Source organism: Coturnix japonica, chromosome 5 (assembly GCF_054131305.1).
Source record: "Coturnix japonica strain WE chromosome 5, WE-NBRP24, whole genome shotgun sequence".
NCBI lineage: Eukaryota > Metazoa > Chordata > Aves > Galliformes > Phasianidae > Coturnix > Coturnix japonica.
Genome location: NC_140667.1, coordinates 51,088,941 through 51,112,814, shown reverse-complemented (window position 1 = coordinate 51,112,814; position 23,874 = coordinate 51,088,941). Strand labels below are relative to the sequence as shown.

Genomic DNA, 23,874 nt, shown 5'->3' with positions numbered 1-23,874 from the left:
GGACATCACATTGAGGACATCACAAAATACATTTGCTACTCTCAGCAGCAACACAAACACATTTTTAACACAGTAAGCTGTGGCTGGGCTCATGGCATATTAGGCACCAGAGCAGCCACGCAAAGCCTTGGGAAGACAAGTTTCAGCAGTATGTCTGCCCAAGAGAGCATGCTGCAGATCTAAGCCTGGCAAAGTAACAGCCTGCAAGCAAAGCTCAGGCACGCAATGATGGTGATCTGCTCAGGTCTGCTGTGAGCTGAGCTGCCGTGCCTGCGTAAATAACATCAAAGCTCAGGGGGCTGATAACAAAAAGAAACTTAACTGGAAATGGAAAATAACATAGCAGTGCTGACTCTTAGAATCACAGAATCAACAAGTTTGGAAAAGACCTCCAAGACCATCCAGTCCAGCTGCACACTTACAACCAATGTTTCCCCACTAAACCATGTCCCCCCAGTACAGTATCTGCATGTTCCTGCTGCACCATGCACACTGCCTCCCTTTCAGTTGGAGGAAATTAGAAGCATTCAATTTAATTAATGTGGGAACGAGAACACAAAACATTTATTTTTTTTTAGTATTTGCAAGATTAAAAATAGCAAACATTTGATTTACTTTATCATCATTCAAATCCAGTGCAAGCAACGCTGCCCTGAATCGATATTAACAGACAGCCTGCTGAAAGCTCTCTGAGTGAACTACAGAGAGTCTTTTAATGATGGCAGCTTTCTAAACAAGAAAATGGTATTAATTCATGGACACTACATTAGCAAATCAGCCCCAGCCTGGATCTTCCCTCTAACAAATGCAGTTTACACCTCTGTTTTTCAGCGGATGCTGCCAATCCCTGACACATCTTGATCAATGATGTGTTCACACACAAGTAAATCACTCAGTTTGTATTTCCCTGGCTGCCTGAAGGATGGGGTAGATCAGCACTGCCTTGTGTAACAGCTGCTGAGTCTGTGTGCACAGAGCAGCACATCAGCACTTGCAATTCTCTTTTGCGGCCATACTGTACTGTTCAAAGCTCCTTGAAAGCAAGGCTGAATTGCCATGCATTTCTCAACAAAGACTAGCAGTGAAGTAACAGTCTGACAAATGAGATCAAAGCTACTTTGATTTAGACAGAGAAAGAAGCTGCATGTCCATGCAAAAACAAGAAAAACAACACAAAAAGCAAACTGAACACCTCTATAATGCCAAAGGATTATCACGACTGGGCTCAACCCCACTTTGAACAGTCAGAGGGGCTCTGTCTCACAGAAACACAGCTGGGACCTCAGAAGGAGGTATTTAATTTAGGAATTAAATTCAGAACAGAACTAGGGTACACTGGTACCTTGTGAGACTAATGTGGCTCTGAAACACAGGCATATGTGGAGATCCCCACTGTTCTCCTCTGTGCCTGCAGTGAGGACGCAGCACTGCAATTGCCCACACAGCCCCAATTCCCCATGGTCTGCATGACCCGGCCTGTGCCCAACAGAAGGTAGATAATGAAGTGGCAAACAGGAGAGGGAGGAGAGCGAGGCACAAGGGAAAGCCAGGTTCAGAGCAACGAAAGAGAGAGAGCAAACCCACTGATAGCTTTTATATAGCAGCCTCTCTGCTCAGGGACAGCAGTCCCATGCTGTCTGGCAGAGGCATAGAGGCGAGAAGTTAATGCTGTTGCAGCTTTCTCTCTGAATTATGCTGCTCTTCTACCTAACGAAGTCATGCATGGCCCTCCAAGGACTCACTGACTTCCCTGCAGCGACTGACTCAGATCCCTGAAGTGGAGCACAAGGAATTATGCTCAGAGGAGCAGAAGATGAGAGCAAAGAGCTGCAGAAAACCTTAAGTCAGGATGGACATCCATCTTCCAGAAAGTGGGCCTCAGCAGGAGGGCAGCACGGGTTATGCTGCTGGCCCATGCTGGGTCCCCTGCACATACACAAGTCTAGACACCTACCTGGGTCCCACACACAGGTCCAGACATCCCCAGAAGCAGTGCCAGACCTAAATCAGTGAAACAGCCCTCTAGGAAATAGCATAATGGAAGAGTGGCCTATATGGAGATAACTTAATACTACGAGGTCAAACAATAAAGAAAGAAAATTGGCTTAAGTGAAAGCTTCTTAGAGCATAATGGAGGATGCATGAAACCGCATTGATTCTGAAGGGTATAACTTATTTGCTCTGTAATAGTGCTAAACTGTAGCTACAGCTAAACTGCAGTGGTAGGACTTCACTTTCTAGGACAACATACTCATATAAAAAGAAGAGAAAAAAGAGACAATCAAAGACCAGAGAGGGACAGGAAAGGGCAAAAACACCCAGAAACAATTTGGATGAAGGAATTCTGGTGAGTTAAAAGGCAGAGCTAGTCTGTGAGATGTACTGAGAGGGGAAGGTGGGGATGAGAGTCATCCTGCATGCTTAAACTGAGCTGACCTTATTGCTGTAATAAAAGAATAGGGGGGAATGTAAGGATAAAGGTGTGTTGTTTTTGGTACAGGTGAATAGGAAAATGGCTAAGTGAGGGCACTGCCTTACACAGCTGACAAAGGTGTAGTTTGCCATGGTCACAAGACAGCTGCTGCAGTAATAAAGCAAAAAGTACTATGAAAACCCAAGCATGCTGTCACAGGCAGCACAGCTAGAGGCTGACGTTGCTGTATTTCACCTGCACAAGTGGAGATGGCTATCACCATGTAGGGCTGGGGAAGCCTTCTGTGCCTCCTCACCTCTCCTAGGGGCTGTGAGCAGCCTGATTAATTAACATGCAGATATACTGAGTCCTGGGAAAGGCTAAGACGGGAAGGAAATACATGCTTTGCCATCAAGAAGTGGATCAAATTAATTTCCAATAGGCAAGCCACTGAGTTGCAAACCCATTCTGAGTCAAAAGTAATGCCAAAAGCCTGCTGGACACGTAATCTCTAACAGAAGTGGATGTGTTGGATCTGCCCTTCCAGAGGCTTGATCCTGCACTCACTGGTACTCTTGCTTTTGGCTTGAGCCAGTAGAGGAATAAGCTGCACATGCAGAAGAAAAGTACCAGGAGTGAGAGACAGATGGGGACCAAGTGGCAGACTGGGAGTAGGCACCTTCCTCATCACAAGACAGAAGCCCAGAGCCGCCCCTGGAGCCCCCAAGATCTGATATACCTTACTATGCACTGCAACTCCCTAAGCAGCACATCTACCTGCTTCTCTTTAACAATAATGTCGGAAGTTTGTTTTTCCCATTTAGGTTTGGTCACCACTGCTGTCCCACATGGAGGAAGCTCTCAGTGACAAGCTGCAAAAAGGGGTAAAAATGGATGATGGACCTGCTTGTGTGTAGATACAGAACAGGGAGTTCCCAGAACAATTTTCCCCACAAATACACCTCAGCTTCCAGTTACCTAAACCCCATGCTCTGATCCCTTTCTATCTGAGCAAGTCATTCCCCCAGCCAATCAAGACCAAGTAGGAGCACCAGCTGGACAAGTGCAAACAGCTCTGACATAATTGTGAAAGGCTTTCAAAGCTCAAAACCTGCAAAAATCTGCAGGTTCACCAGAACACGTGCAACCTTCTGGAGCAAGCAATGCACAGAGCAATGCCTTCTGCCTCTGACATTGCTTCTGCATCAGGACACTCAAAGAGCCTGAAAAGTGACAGAGGAAGGGAAATCTGAATGACCTTTGGTACATCCTTCACTTTCAGGAGACAGAAGTATAGAATTCAAATTAAAATATAGCTTTTAAATATATATATATATATGCAACAACAAAATGATGTATGATTCATTCAAGAAACAATACATGATTCATTAAAACCTCAAGCAAAAACAGTAACCTGATTTTAAAAGAAATTTTTCTGACCTAAAATAGGCAAAGAGAACATTTGTGTTAAGAGAGTCTGATGGCCTCACCTGCCTCACACTGTGCTGGTAGAATTAGATAACATCAGTTGCTCACAGCATTGTCCCTGGCTTTAAGGATGTAACATGGAACAGAACAGAGACTCTCTGGAGGGTATTTCACTGCCTTAGAGGCACTTCCTTTCTTCACATTTCCTTGGCTCATTCCTAGCATATCTTTCAGGAGAAAATGTGCCAGAGACCCTATACGGCCAGACGTCCCCTCCTCGGCTCCTCCAGATTCATTTAACACAACTCTTCTGGCTCACAGTACAAAACAGCAGTATGCAACCGTGTACCTTAAAAGCTGAGTAGGGAAATCTTTGCTTTACTGAAGCATGGGAGAATTTCAGCTTTGCTTTCAGAGGGCCCTAAATTACAGATTGATTTTTCCTGCACTTCCACAGATCGTGGTGATCTAGTAGTTAGCTGGAGATGGTGTATTAGTTGGTGTAAATGGAAGCAACGTGGAGAAGAGGAAAAAGCTTTAAATATATCTCAGCTGAACACTTGTTCAATTTTTTACTATCAATCAAATGTGTATTACTGTATGGGTGTGGGTCTCAGTCTATCTTCGCTCCTTTCCCTTGGCCAAACATCATGGTTAAAGCCTGCAGAGCCCTCACTCCAGCTGCATGAAATCTTGAAAGACACTTAATGAATGAGACATTATTAATATTCTTTTCCAACATCAGAAGGCAATACTTAACTCTTTGAAATCTCATCCCAATTGCTGCTTTCTAACTTTGAGTCTTCAGAGGCAGCTATGAAATCTCATTGCGATTTTGCAGAGTATCTTTCCAGATTAATTATTTTCCCTATTTGGAAAAAAAGAAGTTCAAAGTCCTGCCTTTGCCTTGGAATGTACATTAGCGATGTTAGATGTGCCATAAAGATTTCAGAGCACGAAACAAGACATGCTGCAATGCTCTGCAATTACAGATTAAAAGTCACTTTGTCACCATGAGCAGGAGAGAGGACTGCAGGTTGAAAAGCGAGTAGGCACACTCACTTTATGTGCTCATAAATGCAGTGTGGTGGCTGAGCTACCTAGAGCACAGAAAAAGAAAACAAAAACCCAGAGTTGATAACAGCACACTGAGCAGATGCCTTAAGTAGGTCATTCAACACGCCAAGCCTTTAAATGCTATTTGGGAGTGAGAAAATACTATTTCCCCACTTCGGTGTGACTTTTTCTTCCCTGTCATGTGGAACTAACCTTTTGTGCTCTGCACTATTATTAATTTATTAGCCTTTTGAGCGTTGAAATTGTTTCACAGTCTACAGGCTACATCTAAGTGCTTGTTGAGGGACAATGCAGCACAGACACGCGTGTGTGTATGCACCCACACTCATGCAGACTATTTGGAGAAGCAGACCTGATGAAAGAGCAATTCTCTGTCTATATATTTTTGACAGTGAGAACAAACAGCCATTTTGTTGAGCACAGAACTGCAACGAGTGTATTTTTGTTATAATTAAATGTCAAACCTTACAAGTGATGACTACGTAGAAAAAGTGCTAAGCATATTCCTATTGAAATCAATTAAAGGATGCAATGATTTTCTTTCCATTCAGATTACATGACTCTAGCACAAACTGCTTCAGTACAGTGCATCTCTGTCTGCCCACTTTCACTTACTGAACAACTGCTTTTTGTCCGCCTGATGAAACTGTTCTGGATGGCGTGGCTTCTCTCAAAGGCTGAACTCACAGTCAGACACTTCGGATCCAACAGGGAATTGGGTACATTTCAGCAGATATGTTGTTTGAAACAACCCCCTGAATAATTTTATGTAACATGGCCTGGATTGTATCCCCATTGCTGAAAGCAGTATATCATCTGTTTTGTGCCTAGGAACAATACCCCACAGTTTCTGCAAAAGCAAGCTCTGGCTCAGCACAACTTAAATACCAGGAGAAAGACTTTTCCTGAAACAGCTCTTGAGTAGGAGACATTATAGGTGGAGTTCATCTGATGCACCCTTGGTATTTAAAAGTTAGCAACCGAGGACTGTCTCAAAAGTCAACAGAAAGGGAATGATTTTCACATCCCAGATCAGGTATTGAAGAGGGACCAGGCGATTGCCCTCTGAAGGAAGCAATCCTCCACATGGGCTATAAAAGTGACTGGTGGGTAGCTCAGATGTCACTGCCCAACATTTCAGTGAAATTAATTCCTGTACCACACTGCCCTGATCTTCCTTTGACTCTAATGCCAACAAACTGACTTTGTCCTTCCTTCTGCAAAATCCAACCTTTTTTAGAAGTGCTCTTCAGGCACTTCTTGCTTTGAGTCACTGGCACCATGGCACACACCATGTACCTAATGCTCACTGAGTGCTTTTCCACTGGTGTGACTCCCTCTGACAGAGCCCTTCAAGGAACCACACTGCCCAAAAAAGGTATGTGACAAAAGAAAATCCATAGAAAAACAGCCAAGTGATCGTTCCCCTTACGCATCCCAGCACTGCAGAGTTGAACTCCAGCATGTTGGCCTGACAAGAAAAGACCTGGGGGAGGCCCAGGAAGCCAGCTGAAGTGACAGGTTTACCATTTTGAGAAAGAAAGGATAAATTTTGACACAGTGTACGTGGTATTATCTTGTCCCAAGAAATCCCCATCAGGAAGGCCTGAACAGAATGGTCATCTGGGACTGGAGCTGGTGGCATGTGTCAAGCAAGTGAGGGGAGATGCTGAAATCCAGACTTGGAGGGCATCTGATTAATAAAAAAGCAAAAAGCCAGAAGCCCCAAAAGCAGCTTTCAAGCCAAAAGCCCTTCTTCAAAGTGGAGTTAACAAGCTTCAAGTCAGAGGTAAGCTGACAAACTGCAACCAAACCTAATTATAATTCAGCTCTTCCATACTCCTGCATAGACAGAGGGGGACTATAATCCCATTGCATCTACTTCTTGCCAAGGGTATTCTGTGCCATAGTTGGTATGTTAATGAGCACGGGAACACACTAAAAATTAAATCTTCTTTGAAAGAAGTATATGTAAAATACTCCAGTGGCCAGCGAGAAATTATATCCAGAAAACTGAAATTCTAGTTCTGTTTAATTCCAGTTCCTGCAGAGGCTGAAATTATCTTGCAAAATATGGAAGTAGCCTTGATACCCTATCAGGTGAGATGTCTTAGCTGCAGAAAAATGCTTTTCAGCAGCTAGAGGTTCTCAGTTAATGCACAATAATCTATAAATCATTGTTAGGAGATTTCTCTATGCAAATGAAATTTATATAACCCACATCAATCTTAAAAAAAAAAAAACAACATCATAAAGATTAAAATTTGCGGCCGCAATATGAATTAAAGAATCCCTTCACCTGTTTTCGAGAGATGTCCTTATAGCTAATTAATTTTTAGATGGAGTGCTCTTTGAAAGAACTAATGGATAGTGAGCATTGCTGATTGATTAAAAAATGAGCAGGAGGATTTAAAAAGTGAGCTGTGAATGTAAAATTGCTACCAAGCTTTATTAACCTTGCCACATTAAAATTCTCAGCTATTGAAATGAGAGAAGCAAGTATTAAAGTAGTACTTTTGTTGAGTACATTTTATTTATTTAACATCAATAAATTTCTCCTAGTTGGTCTGTGCCGTGCAAATCCATCCAACTATTCTCTTCTGACCTATCAGGTGAGAGACTGAGCCTCACCTCTGAGGAATCTAAAATATGGACTTTCTCAGACTATCACATATAACTTTATACATTATGCAACAGAAAGATAAAAAATAACAACAACAGCAAAGCAAAGAAAAAGAAAGTGTAATTCATATGTCACCCTGCCAGGATTGCTTCTCAGAGCTGCAACTCTATGGCTAACTTTTATTGAGCCATCATTAACAAAGAGCTACAACGTTTATTGAAAGGCCTGTTAATCTGCAATGACCTGAAAACATCAAGAGTAAAGTGGGGGTTACTGAACACTGCAAACAGTGTGCAATCTCCTGCTGAAAGAAAGGGAAAAACAAGAGCAGCTGCCTTACCCGTTTCCTCAAATTACAGGTGAGAGTGAGGTTCCTCGAGAAGGAGTTGGCAAAAGCAGTATAAAAGTCCAACACTTTAAGCAAGGCTTCTCGTTTAATAATATGTAAATCGCAGTATGTCAGAGCCCGTACATTGGCACATGCGTGGGCCAGACTGGTTTCCTTCCAGAAGATATCACCAAACACATCACCTTTACCTGAAAAACAGCAAGACAAGATTTGTTAACAGTTATGTGATGTTCTCCAGCATGCAAATGATTTCCTCCCAAACTCTATTATGCTTCCGAATAAGCAAACGTCAGCTCCCAACTATGGAAACTAATAAGGGTAAAAGATTTAAAAATATCTGAGGTATTTGAGCATATTTAGCAATAGCCCCAGGTTTTTAAGATATTTATAGATAGCTCAGCAAAGTGTCACAGAGCATAAAAGCCAGACTGTAAAGGTCTCAGTGTAGCTGAAGATGCAGGTAATGGATTTTCCAAAAGGTCCTGAACATAATAAGTAGTTAACTAATGGTGAATATTTCTAAGGGTCATTCCTAATTGACACAGCAACCCTGCTTTCACTGATAGCCTATGTCATTCAGGCTACTTTTTCCACCATGGATCTGCAATGCTGTTTAAGAGTCAGCTTCCACATGTCACGGATCACTTCTTAAATGCTCATTAAACATTTTCACTTCAGTGAGAAAGGTAACATAAAAGCCCACTAAAACCATCCCTGAGACTTCTAACCTCTAAATACCTGGGCTCTAAATCTTAAGCAGATCCAACAGCCAGTTTCCAAATCCAAACATAACTACTTACATAGGTGGTTCTGCTTAAGTCTGTATTTAAATATTTGCTGACTAAGAAAGGGTCTGACCCCTGAGACACCTGCATATTTAAACAATCACAGCCAGAACCACCGCACACATCAGTACAGGCTATGGGCAGACCTGCTGGAGAGGAGCCTTGCAGAGAAGGAGCTGGGTGTCCTGGTTAGCCATGAGCCCATGAGCCAGCAGTGTACCCTCGTGGCCAGGAAGGCCAACAGTGTCCTAGGATGCATGAAAAAGGTGATCCTCCCCCCCCTCTGCTCTGCCCTGATGGGGCCACATTGGGAGTACCATGTCCAGTTCTGGGCTCTCCAGTTCAAGAAAGGCAGGGAACTGTTGGAGAGAATCCCATGGAGGGCAACAAAGAGAAGTGAAGTAGGCAGAAGCTGCCCATCACCACCCATGGGCTGGGTGAGGGCTTCAACATGGGGCTGGTGGCTGACAGCTCAGATTCTGAAGCAGAAACTGTGGTACTAAGGGCACTTAGGAAAGAAGGTTGCTTCAGTCCCCAGTGGTATCCCAGGTCTTTATTTTTGTAGTTACTAAGAGGAAACTAGAAATCAATCAGTCAGTGGTAGTATCTCTATTGATTTCAGGTACTTCAAGCAGCCCCTTGGTGAAGGTTTCTGATTTTATAGTTTGGGGAAAGAAAAGGTAATACATTTTAATGCTTCTTACTCTAAGGACTTGCAACATTTCACTCAGCTCTATTTCAGGAACACAGAATAATTTATCCAACCTTACTGCTCTTTGGGGTCAGAGACTGTTCCTCTATTTCTATTTCAGCCTCAGGTATCCTATCCAGTACCAGGACTAACATTTCTCATGTAACCTGTACAGCAGAAACATCTCTCAGAAAGGTTACAGCATTTTCATTGAACTGCTTTAGAATAATTCTACAGATTGAGATGCTATTAAGATGAACTGCAATACATAATATTGCCGATACAGTTGATAAAACAAGTTGCCTTAAAATGCTCTCCTTATCACAGAGCATTTCCTACAAATATATAACTTACCTAACGTTCTGTTTCTAATTACCCTCTGCAGTTAATTTTCCTTCTCTCTACTCACAGTTTAAAACCTGTTTCACAGACGTACTCAGCACAGTTACATAATTCATAGAAAACAGACCATTTTGGAAGTGCACAAAATTGCTTAATGGATTTGCTCTGTGAGGTGGACACAGGACAGAATTGAGCCTTGGTTGCAGCAACTGCAGTCAAACATAATTCAGTAACGGGGACCAGTATGATTTTCCTGCTGAAATGTGAGCAAAATGGTTTTTTTATTGGTGGTTTTTTTTCCCTATATTTAACGTAATATATAAATAATTCAAGCTGAAAAAGCAGTGGATGCTGACTCAGAAACTGTGCGACAGAACGTTTCCAAATCACAGACAGATAAAATCACCATTCATAAAACCGAGATCTCCTCATCTTCTGCAGTTCAGTGAGGCAGGAACGACACCGCGTTCCTCGGAATGAGGCAGAGAAGATAAACTGAATCTCTGCACTCCTTCATGGGTCAGCAATCAGTGCACTTAAATGGGGAAGTGGTTACTTGGAGAGACAACTTAAAAGGTAAAGATGGCATTTGTCTGCTGCCAGCACTCACTGTTTCGCAGGAAGTGACTATAAGAGGCCCAAATCTTCCTTTAAGAAAGTATACTTCAGAAAGTACAGAATCTTAGAAGCAATTATGACTTTTTGAATTCGATGTTTTCCCCACAGCTTCCCAAGTCCCATTTGGTCTTTGTGAACAAGTTAAGAACAAAGTACTGCACGAAAAGACCCAAGCAGATTCTCCAATACAATGCACACTTCCTCATAAATACAGAGATTAATGCGCTATACTTCATCCCTGTTAACTGCAGCTCACCGAGTGGAGAGCAGTAATTATTCATTCAAGTTACATTTTACAAAGTGTAACTAATGGGATTTTTTCCCTCTTTCTTAGAATCATAATTAAAAATATACCTGGTAGGTTTTAAACCCCAGCTACTCAGAACTCACCTCCGCTGGTGCAGATTGTTACAAACACAGCATGCAGGCTCTCGTTCATCACCGGTTAAAATGCATAGCTAATATTGGTGACTGTGTTGAAAAAGAATTTACTGTAGCTGAGAATTTGCCCTATCAAATAGTGTCATTGTGCTCTTTCAGTATGTTGTATTGTCAATGGAAATAAACAGAAGGCATTACTTGTGGAGTGACCTACGTATACGTCCATACATTAAACATACACACGCATCCCTGCATATACAGAGAAAATTGGACAATATGGAACTATATCGTTGATAATTATATTTCTGTATGTTATCATTTCGTATTATGGATAACTGCCACACAGAAGCAGGGGAATGATGTTGTCTAACACCTTACACCATGGACTGACTTTCCAGCTTGTGAGACAGTAGCTCATGCTTGGACATCACAGGTAAAGCTATATGAAACTCCCCAGGTGCTGGAAAAGGGAATGAAGAAGTCCTTGAATTCACAGAGAGGAAAGATTCTCATTAAACATCCTCTCAGAATTCCTATGTAGCTACAAAATGGCAATATTTATTTTCTTCAGACAGAAATCAAGCTAAAAAATGTATCGGTAGGAATGATAACTTGATAGAGCTTCTGGGTGAAAGCCTGGATGGGCAGTGGGAATACATTCCTGATGGAAACCTGCACTGAGAGGCAAAACAAATGAAAGGGGCAAAGATTTCTCCTTAAGGCAATACCTCTTGCAGACAGGAGCAAATTTGGAAAATATATGCAGTACACTCCTAGCTAATAGGCCAGCCACACTACTCCCTGTTTTAAAACATCTCCAAAGACCCATCAGTCACACAAGCAAAAGCCAGAAATGATGAATAATGTAGGCTTTCCATCAGGATACACTTAAATCGTCTGTTACTTATGAACAGCAGAAGCAATACAGACCAATTCTGTTCCAGAATCAGTAAAACTGCATTATACACAGAAAACATTCACCTAATTTGCTCAGGCACCAACAGCCATGAAATGATGGCAGGTGCACAGAAATGGAGGTCAGGAAACAAATACCAAGTCCCTGCAGCCATAATTACATCGCTGCTGGTACATATATTCATACACACACACCTGTCTGTGCCTATACATCTGCAGTGAAACCTCTGACTGTCAGACAGACACATCCCAAGCTGATGAAGATGTGATGAGGAAGGCATGAATATCCAGTTACTTGCAGCAGCCCACAGTTCTGCAGTCACTGAGTAAGCTGAATGGAGAAAAGAGCACTTCTAGCACTCAAAAGATTGTCAAAATAGCAAGCAAAGAACGATTATTAAGAGACTGTGCCCATGATTCAAGTCCATGCTGGCAAAGGCACTTTACATTATTAAGTACAGTGCAACCTTCACCATCTGCACCTATATACACAAAATAAACGTACCCTTCATCCAGCAGTCAGGACTGCTGCAAGAAAAGGGAAAGGTCGATACACTCCTGTCAGTGATGGGTTAATGGCCCCCATCTCTCACACAAGTCTCCTCTTTGTTTTTTTAAGAAGCCCCAGCTCCCCACGATAGGAAATCTCCACTTGGATTTGATACTTGAACAAGAATCCATCCTTCCTGACTGAAGAAATAAGCTTGAAAGCATGACCATATCCACCACCTTCAATGCTCATAAGGCAAATCAGATTGGCTCAGACTGTTCATCTGATTTAAAAGAAATATATCCTATGATTGCAAAATAATTTTTTTTCTTGCACTGCCAAGACTTTGGAGCTCCTGGGTTTGGCAGTGAAGCATGCAGGTCTAATGCAAAAACATCTCAATTCAGTGGAAGGAATCTTTCTGACAATGGAGGCTGCAGATTGCATCTACAGCACACCAGCTGGCACTAAATTAAGATTGATGCTTCATATTATAGTTAACTGTGGTACAGACAGAGACAGAAATATTTTAAACTTCTGAAATGATGTGAAAAATTGAACACTCCCTCTAACTCTGTCAGTAAGAGCTAATAACACCTTTGAACAAGTAACAGTAGGAATAAATCTTACACGGTACTATGCGTGTTAACCCAGACCTGTAAGATAGGACTCATTCCAGGGAATACGTTGAAGAAGAGCTGCACAGGGCAAAGCTGCACATCACACCACATCTCAGATCAATACTCCTTTGAGCACAGTACAAAATAATTTCAGGTTCAGCACTTGAAAAAAACAGCCCATATCACCTTAATTATTGCAGTGCTGCTGGCCAAAAAGCTTTCCTTTCTGAATCATTTGCCTATTAGTTAATTTAGAGCATTAACTCACTGCAACAAAATGGAGTTATCCTACAGATGCAATAGGACGTAGGTAATAATGTGCACCTGGTAGCACATTACAGAACTGCTGCTTTGTAGATTGCTACCAGGTGCACATTATAAAGCTGAGGAAACTCTCAAAACCAGCTTGACTTATTTTACTTCACTTAAAAAATATATTCATTACATAATATTGAGCCCATTTTAGGTAAGGACAAATTTCCTCCCTTCCTTCCAAATGAGAGGTGACTCAAGCTGCAACCACGTTAATTAAAATCACAGAATTAGGTACCAACACTATGAGATGGGACTGGACTGAGTTTTTCACACCATATACTTTATCACTCATGGTCAGTCTTGTCCTGCATGAAGCACACACCCAGCTGAGTGCTGATGTGTGGACCCCAAGTTCTGAATTACTAATGTGTGTGGAATAGAGCGATGGAGCCTGGGTTGTCCAAGAAGAATAAATCCAGTAAACAACACTGTTGCACTGGAACCGTATGCAGAATATGCTGAGAATTAACATGCAACACATGAAGATAGAGAACTCAACTGAATACAAACGGGATCAGGATCCTAAGTGTGGCTGAAACACAAGCTATTAAATTTATATTCATCCTGGCTTGTCTATCAAAATTGAATCTGTTTAGCAGCAGCCCCCAGCCAGGAATTCACTGCTCAATATATTTCCATCACTACACAGGTTGAGCAATAGTTTTAATCAATTCCTACAATCAACACTTGAACATGGTAAGTCATTTTTTCATTGGCAAAAGGATTCCTCCAAGCCTCGCTGATCAATCTGCCTGGTTTAAGTTACTGCACTATTCACAGACTCAGCTGTGCTAATAGTGGGAGCTGCACATCAGCTTGCAGGCACTGGGCTAGCATTGCCCCTTACACAGAACTCCTCACCAGGAGCAAATTCAGGTTAATTGCGGTAGGGTGAGCTGCTCAGTGCCCTCTGCTAGCAGATGCCTCGTTCCATTAGAGGACTTCACACACCCTAAGTCTTTCCTGAGACATTTCTGCTGGGAACATCTCCCCGCACAGAACAGTGGCAGATTGGCTGTTTACTGCTGCTAGAGATGGTGGACAATTATGGATGTGGCTTCTCAGGGTCACCTCTCTCACTAGGAAAGTGTGGTTAATTAGAGACAAGACTGTTTGCCCTTCTCCATTATCCTGGCAAGTGCATATGAGATATGTTAAAATGACTGGATCTGGTTTTCTCCAGCAAAGCAGCTCCCCTTAACTCCAGCTCTGAGCACAGTGCTCACCCTGCCAGAGCAGTGGTCGGTGCTTGAGAAAGGCAGAAGGCTGTTCCCAAGAAAGACACCTAATGAGGGAAACACCTAATGAGGAGACACCTAATTGGGCACCTGGGTATCTTCATTAATGAGCCCTATAAGCAGCAGATCTCTAGGCTCAATTGGGTTCATTTTCTTACTCTACCAACTTTTGTAATAGTGATTACTGAAGTAGCTGGGCATTTAATTACACACAAATGATAACACAGTGGAATCAGGGGAGAATGAAAACATAATGATGTAAAGTTGACTGGTCAATCATTGGGTTTCACCAGTTTTCAAGCACAAGATATGCCAAGGCCAGGGCCTTAGAGCCAGCAAAGCTGCTACTATACATTTTCTCTATCTTTTAGAGCTCATGAAGGACCCCATTTGAGCAAGAAGGGAGGCTGACCACACCAGCTTACCATGGCTGCAAGGGAGGGAGTTGCAATCAAAGAAGATGGAAAAAAGAAAAGAAGCACACTGAGAAGCAATTTATGCTGGGATCCAAGGGAGGACAAAGCCTCGATCTTTGGAGAGAAGCATGAATGAATGCGAGGGACAAAAGATGCACATTTTTTATCTGTTTTGATGTATCCTCCTGATTGATTTTTCTACAAAGACTTTAAAACTCCTCTCTACAGGCGAGCACAGCAAAAAGAAACCACCAACCCCTTCTCTCTGCAATGCAAATAACACTACAACACTTGGATGAAAAACACTATTAAAACAGTAACTGCACAATACCAGTTCCTTATGAAGCACAGGAAGGAAGCTCTACAAAGTGTCCAACTATTCTCCTGCTCCTACATTAGAATACAGTAAGGACCAGGTTCTGAAGGAAGCTTACCCAATTTCAATACAAATTTCTGCTGGGGGATGAGGAGGATGGACAGATGGGTAGTATAACTCCCTAAGTGTGAAGACACCTACTTGGAGTATTCCAAGTAATCTATGCAGATCTTCTCATGTTTGGAAGAGGTTTTTAAACCTGGTCTTAACCTCAAGTGGTATCATTTCCCTTGTGCTTTAACTTCTTGGGGGAGAAGAGATTAAAACAGATTTTCTTTTCTGCTGCCTGATACACAGTCGTTAATTTCAGGGGCAATTGCTGTCACTCTAAATGTCTCCATAGCTACATCTGAAAGAGATTTCCTTCCACAAGTGAATTTTTAGGATACGGCATCTCATAATTACTCAGTACACTATTCTGTTAAATAATCTGTCAGAGCAAAAGAAAACTTCTCAGCGTGCCTATGATTAAAATAAGCAGTTTATCTCACTCTAAGTCAGATTTAAGCATTCTACCAGTCCCCACAGTACACAATGAACATAGCTCAGAGTTCACGGATTGCCTGTCAGCAGCCATGACAGAATCAAAGTCACTTTTGGTAATTAAAGATAATTCACTATAGCTAGATACGGTTAAAGGGCTCCCTAGCCAAATGGAGAATAAGATAGGTACTGGATTTACAGCACATACAAGTAGGAAACAAGAAGTTCTCACTGTTATACCAAGCACAATATTCATTAGTAAATGCAATAAAGTTTTGCATGTAATCCACTTAGTGATGGCTTACAGTTCAGTAAATTATATATTTATTGTTTGTTTGAGTGTAGGACCCTGAAAACCATTTTGTTTGGTTAAATACTGCCACTTACTCTTAAAGCTTTTCTTTTTTTAAATAGCTGTGGGCAAACATAAGAGATCCTTTTATCACTGAAATTAATAATAAAAGCGAGATGGCCCAGCAGGCTGAAGTACAAGGAGTATTTTGCTAAGGAAATTACAGACTTAGGAGCTTTCACCATGACTTCACATCTGAATATGGAAACAAATTCATTCTTACATCAAATCTCTCTTGTTAAAAAACCTCAGCATATTATAGAGTACAAAAAGCAGCAGCTAGTTGAAAAGAGCATTTGACGTGCATACCCTGAGCACATATTCTCCATACACAACCAGTGCTGATCTCCATATCTGCCCTCTTTCCAGATGCTGGCACAACTTTCCAGTGCCATCATGACCCTTGTTTCCCAGCAATCACCCCCATGAGGCACAAAAGAGACCCATGGTGCCCTCTGGGTCTGCCCTTGCATGAAAGCAGCAGCACAGAAGTTCAGTGACATGAGCAGTCCCGTAGCAAAGGACTAGCACTTATGTTTGCCTTCAGAGAGCCACATCTCCAGTTTAAGAGAAGCCAAACACGTAACACTAAATAGAGATGAGTTCTACAATAAACAGGTCTATTATGAACAGTCAAGATGGACCCTTTCCCAGGAGAGCCATCCATTGTTCATCCATACTGTTATGCCTCTGAGGACGAGTCCTGTCTCAGCACTGGACGCTGGCCACTCAATTCCACCTTTTGATACAAAACTCCCAATCCCACAAAAGTTTGCTGGGGATTCTGCATTTGGCTTTTTCCCATCTACTGCTGGCAAACCAGACATTCCAGAGGAATGGTGGGGGGACTAACAGGGAGCTCCCCCAGTACTCAAATTTCTCATGAATTCAAGCTGGAATATACGGTGCATCCCTATCTCTCCACACAGACACACCAAATGGTTTCTTTTCTGAAGAGCCACTTCAGTAAGAACAACAATTTTGCTTCTTCAAAGGTACTGTTTGAAGGCATTATTCTTGGCTAGAATACAGACAAATGGAAAGCCCAGTGCAAAGGTTAATGTGGAAATCCTCCTGAGAGACAGATATAAAACAATGTGCATTTCCTCTAGCAGACTGTTTAAAAGATGCCATTCTCTTCTGCTTAGGGACACTGTTAACTGTGACCAGCAAACCATAGTAGGCAAAACAAGCATTCTCGATGGAATAAAAGATGAAGGGTTTGCTCCTAGAACGATACCACTTGAGAACTAGCATCCTTATCTTATGACAAACACTAACCTCCCGTAGTCTCAGCTGGTGTAAGGCAAGAGTAGCAAATATTCAAACCTACACAGATGTCAAATGTATCCCAAGTACCACCGCGTCAGTAGAGATCACAGTACCTAAAATAGCCACCACCTCGTCGTCCTGGATGACTTCTAGGGATCCTGAGACCACAAAGCAAAGAGCATCAACACTCTCCCCAGCGTGATAGATGAGGTCCCCCGGGGCACAATGGATCGTCTGAAACTCCACGGCCAGGGCTCGCAGGCAGCCATCGCTGGCCAGCCGGAAGGCAGGGTGCTCATTAAAAACCTTTCGGTTTAGGTGCACACAGATATCTGCTCTCATGTCCTTTGGGCAAATCGAGAGAACCTGAATGAAAGAAAGACAAAAAATAATCAGCTGGGAACGTGGCTGTGCGGCAGCGTGCGCTTTATGAAATAAGTGAATTGGTAGTTTCTCCTGGGTGGATCTTAAGCTTCTGGTGGGAGTTTTATCTTGAAATGAGGTAGCATTAATTTTCTACCCATCTATTGCTTCAAGAAACACAAGTGAAAGGGTGGTGCTATTCTGTTACCCTTTCACACTTGCAGAGACAGGTGACACTGCTTTGTCTCTGTTCTTCCATACCTGGTTCCTAGACCATCCGCCCACTGCTATTGCTCAGCCCCTGTGGGAGCACAGGATGGACAGTCAGAGCTGAAGAAGCTTAAAGATATGCAAAGGCAGACCACTCATAGTCCAAACCAACAGATTTAGTTACATCTGGAAACCTAATCTTCAGAAGTGTTGATGTAGATGACCACTTACCAACACGTATCCAAACACACCTAGGGTTTCGTTTCAGCACTGTATAGACATATAGTAAATAACCTGCCCTGGAGGGCTTACAGGCTAGAAAACCCAAGAGTTTGAGATTAGAGCAAAAAGAAAGTACTAGGAAACCTTATGAAATGTAAAGCAAAGGTGAATGAAAACTGCCCAGCAAAGGTGAAGATGTATTTACTGCAGATCAATTAAATAAGGCCTTTTATTAAGTCCTTACCTTCAATAGTTTTCCCTATTGAAACAGTAAAATAAATGAAAACCTGCGGGTGTTATTAGGCATGTAAAATGTTTTATATTTGCACATCCTCCTAAACACACCAGCAACCCTACAATTCTGAAATGCACATCTCTTTCTGAGTGGAAGCTAATTGCACTGGGAAACATACAAAACCTTGATATGCTTTGCTAGGATAAATAATGGAAAAAGGAAGATGAAGAGCACCCTGTAAGAGTCATGTAAAGAAGAATGCAGATCAATAGCACTTACTAATTCCTCATTGTATGGAATTAATCTGGCAGTTTGCTCTGCAGACAGTTGGTGAGAAAGGGACATTGGGTCAATGTGCTGACTACCACTGAAAATTAGCAAACAGAGGGAGACTCTGGAAACCCTGAATCGACTTAGAGGCAAATGGTCATATTAATTCAGAAGTAAAGTCATGACTTTCATTTTTGTCTCATACAGAAGAGGTATAAAAAAAGTTACTGTAAAGTATTGCTAAAAGATCAAAAAGCATAGAATGGGAAAACAATAAAGATGATTTTCTAGTTTGATTAATAAACTCTAGTTCCTTTCTTTCCTCAACAGATCAAAGAGTTTTGCCATCAAACAAATAATGAATGTAAAAGGCTGAAATTCAAGTTCATTCTCTTATTCTCTGTACGATGACAGCAAGTTTGTACACAGACGTACACTTTCCCAGTCTACAAGGGGTTATGCAACCATATGTACTAACCTCTTCCATTATGGGTCAGCTCACTCATACTTTTCTTATCAGTCCCAAAATACCTGGTAAAATTATAGTCCAGAAGGCCTTGATTCAATGCTTCCAAATTATATAGGTAAGTTTTACCAATGGACAACTCTCTTCTAAAACATGCTGTTTCTGAAATGTGTTTTGTTTGGCTTTCATCTAATAGCCAGTGGTTCTCATCATCTTGCTCTGATAAAAGACCTGCAATCATCAGAAATCTCTTCCACATCTTGGTGTTTATAAAATATGATTGCGGATACTCTCAGTCTCAACTTGAATAAACAAGAAAGATGATGCTTCTCGTGCCTAACATGCACAGCATCTCCTTGGAAACTTCCCTGTCTCACTTATAACAACCCTCCCAGACAAAGCAGGTAATTAATTTGTATTTGATTTGATAGAGACTAGGTTAATTACGCTTAATGCTATTTTTCTATACCAAAGTGTTGTACAGAACAGGTTCAAAAACCATAAGTCTGTTTTATCATAAAAATTAATAATAAACATATCTGACAAGACATATTCTCCATAAACAATCATTTGCATCATTAATAATATTGTCTGAATCACTAGTGAACATATTCTGTATCACTTCTTCCATAATTTTATGAGGAGCAAATGTCAGTTTTACAAATTCACACTCATCTGAATGATCTCATTTAACAATAGAAATATGAAAACGCCTTTATTTTTCTAGTTTTAAAAAAATACATTTGGATACTTCTGAATCACATAGGAAGCTTGACTTTATTTCAAAACAGAAACATGCCACCTTTCTTCTCAGTAATAACAGCATGAAAAATTCTGCTTTCTTTGGCATCATGATTGATGATTTTTAACATTTTTATCTCCTGTTGGGTCCAAATCATTGTTATGAACTTTTCATGTCTCTAATGCTTCCACCAATGTAACTGCTTTTTACTTAACAAGGCCACGAGCTGTGAATTCGCCAACACTGTCCTTATGAAAAATGTGCGTATTCACAAACGATTTTGATTTCCCAATTCTATCTTTTAAGCCTCCAAACTGCACGAACAATGGTTGAACGATGCCTTAAATGCATCCAAAATCAATTAAACTGTTGCAGAAGATGTTACTGTAAGACTCAGGTACATTCTAGGATCCCTTCGTCTTTTGAAGGGTTAATGAACTGAGCTGGTCAAAATGAAAGCAAATTGGATGCAAAGAAGCATAGTGCTTCCTCACAAATACAGAGTTACATACAGGTTATTAAATGTGAGAGCTCAAAGCATCACTCTTTTTGTAGTCAAAACAAACATATCTACCATCACACTTTGTCAAATAAGGAGCCAGAAAAAAATACCACTGCACACAAAAAGCCAGTCTTAGCATAATGCAGGAATTTGCTGATGCCGTGATAAAGTGGTTCTCCTAATGACATATTACTGCATGGAGATATATGGAGATATAATTTATCAACAAGTACAACGGTAAATGAGTCATGATCCAAGAGTTAGCCAGGGATTAATATTCTTTGCTTCAGTTTTATAGCCTGCTACTCTGCTAGTACTGAGATCAGAGAATGAAATAGATGACAAAACTGAAAGAAATACTTCATATTGGAAGATTTGTTAAAGAGACTTTGACTCATCAAGACAAATGTGGGGGGAGGGAGGGAGGAGGGAAGTAAAAGAGCAGAGACAATCTTAATATCAAGGTGTTTGTTTAGTGTATGCTGCAAGGACAAGTCTTCGTGAGCTCCAAGCTGACTTTGCAGCAACAGTTCTTGTGTTTACGAATACCAACATCAGGAATTCAGGAGGAGTCTCAAAGAAACTCATTTTCCCTGATATCACTTTCAGCTATACTGTAAAAAGGGGTTGCTGGTGACACAGAGTGGGAGTAATTTTCCTGTTTCCACAATAAAAGTAGAAAATGATAAAATGAGCACCTCAGCTTGAGAACTACTGAAAAAGATCCTTTATTGGTAACACAAGAATTAGACATTCCTCTTGTGAAAGGTTCTTACCTGAGACATCAGCATTTTCAAGGTAGCATGCAGCTAAAAGGATACAAAGGAACAGCACTGCAGTTGTAGATGGGTCCTATGGTTGTACAAATGCACTTACATGGATGTAAAAAGAAATTCAGTTAAAGGAAGAAGATAACCTGTAAAGCTCAATTAGTCATTTCACTTTTAGCGAAATGCCTTCAGCACTTTTGTTAGAAGAGTGAAAGTTCAGCCAGGACATATGTTTGAATCCTTGTTTCAGCAGTATATCTAGAAACTACCAAGACAAGCTTTTGAAGAGGAAATTTCCATAGAGGATTCAAGACCTTTCTCGGTGAAATCTGCAGTTTATAAGTAAGGCAGGATATTAAGGTTGCTGACTGCAATGCTTTACTAACTGATGGCTTTGGAACACACAACTTAGAGCAGCTGCCCCCAGGGACCTGATGCTTGTGCTGCTACAGAAGTTGCTCCATAACAAATCTGTAGCCACAGACTTCACAGTCATCCAAACATCATTAAAAAAATAAAATGGAAACTGACAGTTTCGATACAAAACTGGAGGAGAAAACTGAAGCCTCCCCAGAGGAAAACCTGACTGTGCAAGTGGCATTTCTAACCAGAAGAAGCCGGGATCCATGCCACACGTGAATAGTGCACATGTATCCACAAAGATCTGAACCACTACAAAGCTGAGAGAAGAGAAAGTAAAGCATAGACTAACATTTATCACCTACCTTCTTTTTGCAGGAAATTCAAGCTTTCCAAAGTCAGCATACAGCAATTGCTGAGCTCTGCCCTAAGCACTCTCTGCTTCCTGGCACTCAGCTGACACAAAGCAAAGCCTACTCAGCGCAGGGATTCAGCATTGACATAGTCACTAGAACACCCTACAGCACATCCAAAACACAGGCACTAAGTGAAAAGCTCATGGTTGCTGCTAGAGACTGGGAAATGCTCCTGAAGACTCACAGGGAATTGGCAAAAAATGCTTTGCTATCTTTTCCACTTAAGATCTGGAAAGGGGGAAATAAAATTCCCAAGGAGATTCAATCTGATTTTTTTTCCTCTCCCATCCATCTCCTTGACATGCTCAGGCAGTTTAAGATAAGCCCCTTGCACAGTTCAAAGGCCTCTACAGGGAGCAGAGATTATAAAGAACTCAAAGAGAAGCCAGTGAATTGAAACAAAAACTGTACAGATAAAGAATGTGTCCAAATAATAGCTTTTAGGAAGGGTTTAAGTACTATAAAAAAAATATCTTTGCCAGCTAGAAAACACCATGGGATGGCTTAGCAAACATTACAGAATCTGTTAAGACTTGTTAACAAAGAGGACAGAGGCCAGTAAATTACAAATGGTATCTCTTTGTAATTCTCTTTCAGCACAAAAATTCTCACTTTCTCAGGGCTGTACTGGAGAATATATTGATTAACGTTCAAATGAAGAGCTTAGACAGTCTTAACAGAGGAATAACAAGGACTGGTTTTTAAATGAATAACTGCAACAAGTATTGGAGATCTTCAGTAATGTCAGCTTCAATAATAAACTCCTAGGGCTTCTAACCTGCCATAGTCCAGATCGGAAAGCCACTCTGGGCTTTCAGACATATCTGGCAGTAAATGAGGTCAGATCTTTCCAAAACACACAACCTTCTAAGCACCTGACCAAATTATTCAGATTTTTAGAAGGTTTTGGCTCATTTGAGTGTTGAATTCTTTTGCAGACCAAGAAAGAAGGGTTACCTTTTGCACTGGTCTGGAGCCAAAGAGAGGAAGAAAACAGCTGATAAGCAAATCACAGAGCATTTTCCTGTAATAAGTAGATAATTTTGGAAGTAGTTCAAAGGTGATGTATGGAACTGAGCAGTCATTAACCCTGCATGCATTAGGGTAATCCGTAATACGTCACTGAGTATCTTGGCACTAAGAACTAAGTCTAAGTAGCAACAGTGTGTTTCATTTTAAATTAACTGCCTAAATCCCAAAGTCACTTGGATTTAAATACTCAGATCTGAAAAATCAAGTCTTGTATGCTAGTCTAGAGCTTGAATTGTTTTCTTACTAATGATATATAACCTGAAATAGTGATCACAATGGTTAAGTTTAGTAGTATAATACCAAAACTAACCACATTTTATCTGACACATTAGAGACATTAAATTATATGCAGATCTCTACAGTACATTAAATTCAGTATTGTCAAACATAACAGGATCTGGTTAGAGGTCTGGAAAACTGCAGAAGGATAAGAAGTATCACAATTTGCTGTAAGAACTGAACTGGTTCTTCAGTACAGAGCATGTTGAGTTGTCTAACACACAGGAAAACATAGCAAGAGCCACACTAAAAACATCCACTGATGGGCAAAAGAAATGGACTTGTCTAAATTTCAGTGCAGTTAAAGGTTTTGTTGAGTTAGGTTTTGCAATAATCTCCATCACAAGCACAATCACGACTTTCTGATGAGGCAGAAGATAGCAGAGTACAGGGAACTCAACATTACAGTTATGCTTTTTTAGGTGACAGAAAGAAAAATGAACAACAGAAATAATATAGCTAATATCAAAGAACCTCTCAAGTCACAATGTTGTTTAGATAGACAACTTTTGGCACAAAGGTCACCCCTGGAAGAATGGAATTGACCAACAGTTTTTATTTCACGCTTCTGCTGGAAGTGCCTTAATTTTTTTAACATGCAGCATTTTGTAAAAACATCTTTTAAGGCAGAAAGTAATAAGAAAACAGATCTGAAAAAGACAGAATCAAAGAATGCTGAGAGTTGGAAGGGACCTCTGGAGGTCCCTGAGATGTGATCATTCCCCAAGGTGTGGTCTCTGGAACTGACAGTCCCTCTGTCAGCAACATCCCCTCGTTGGTAGTGCTCAGGGAAACACTCAACCCATCCACAACAGGTGATTCT

At 41.1% G+C, this 23,874-nt stretch overlaps 1 protein-coding gene across 4 annotated transcripts in view; it reads right to left on the bottom strand.

Annotated features, from left to right (window-relative positions):
• Nucleotides 1-23,874, bottom strand: part of KCNH5 (potassium voltage-gated channel subfamily H member 5) — a 161,812-nt gene that overhangs the window by 28,911 nt on the left and 109,027 nt on the right. For 3 of the 4 annotated variants that reach the window (XR_014946809.1, XM_085549560.1, XM_015865668.3), the window contains 2 exons: nt 17,298-17,550; nt 7,882-8,078 (listed from right to left, as the gene is read on the bottom strand). Coding sequence is in view for 2 of the 4 variants with exons in the window: in XM_085549560.1 (XP_085405686.1) it covers nt 7,882-8,078; nt 17,298-17,550 (450 nt within the window). In the remaining 2 variants the exon portion in view is untranslated. Of the gene's footprint in view, nt 1-7,881; nt 8,079-17,297; nt 17,551-23,874 lie in introns of those variants that run through there. The other variant, XR_014946808.1, reaches the window with a different exon arrangement.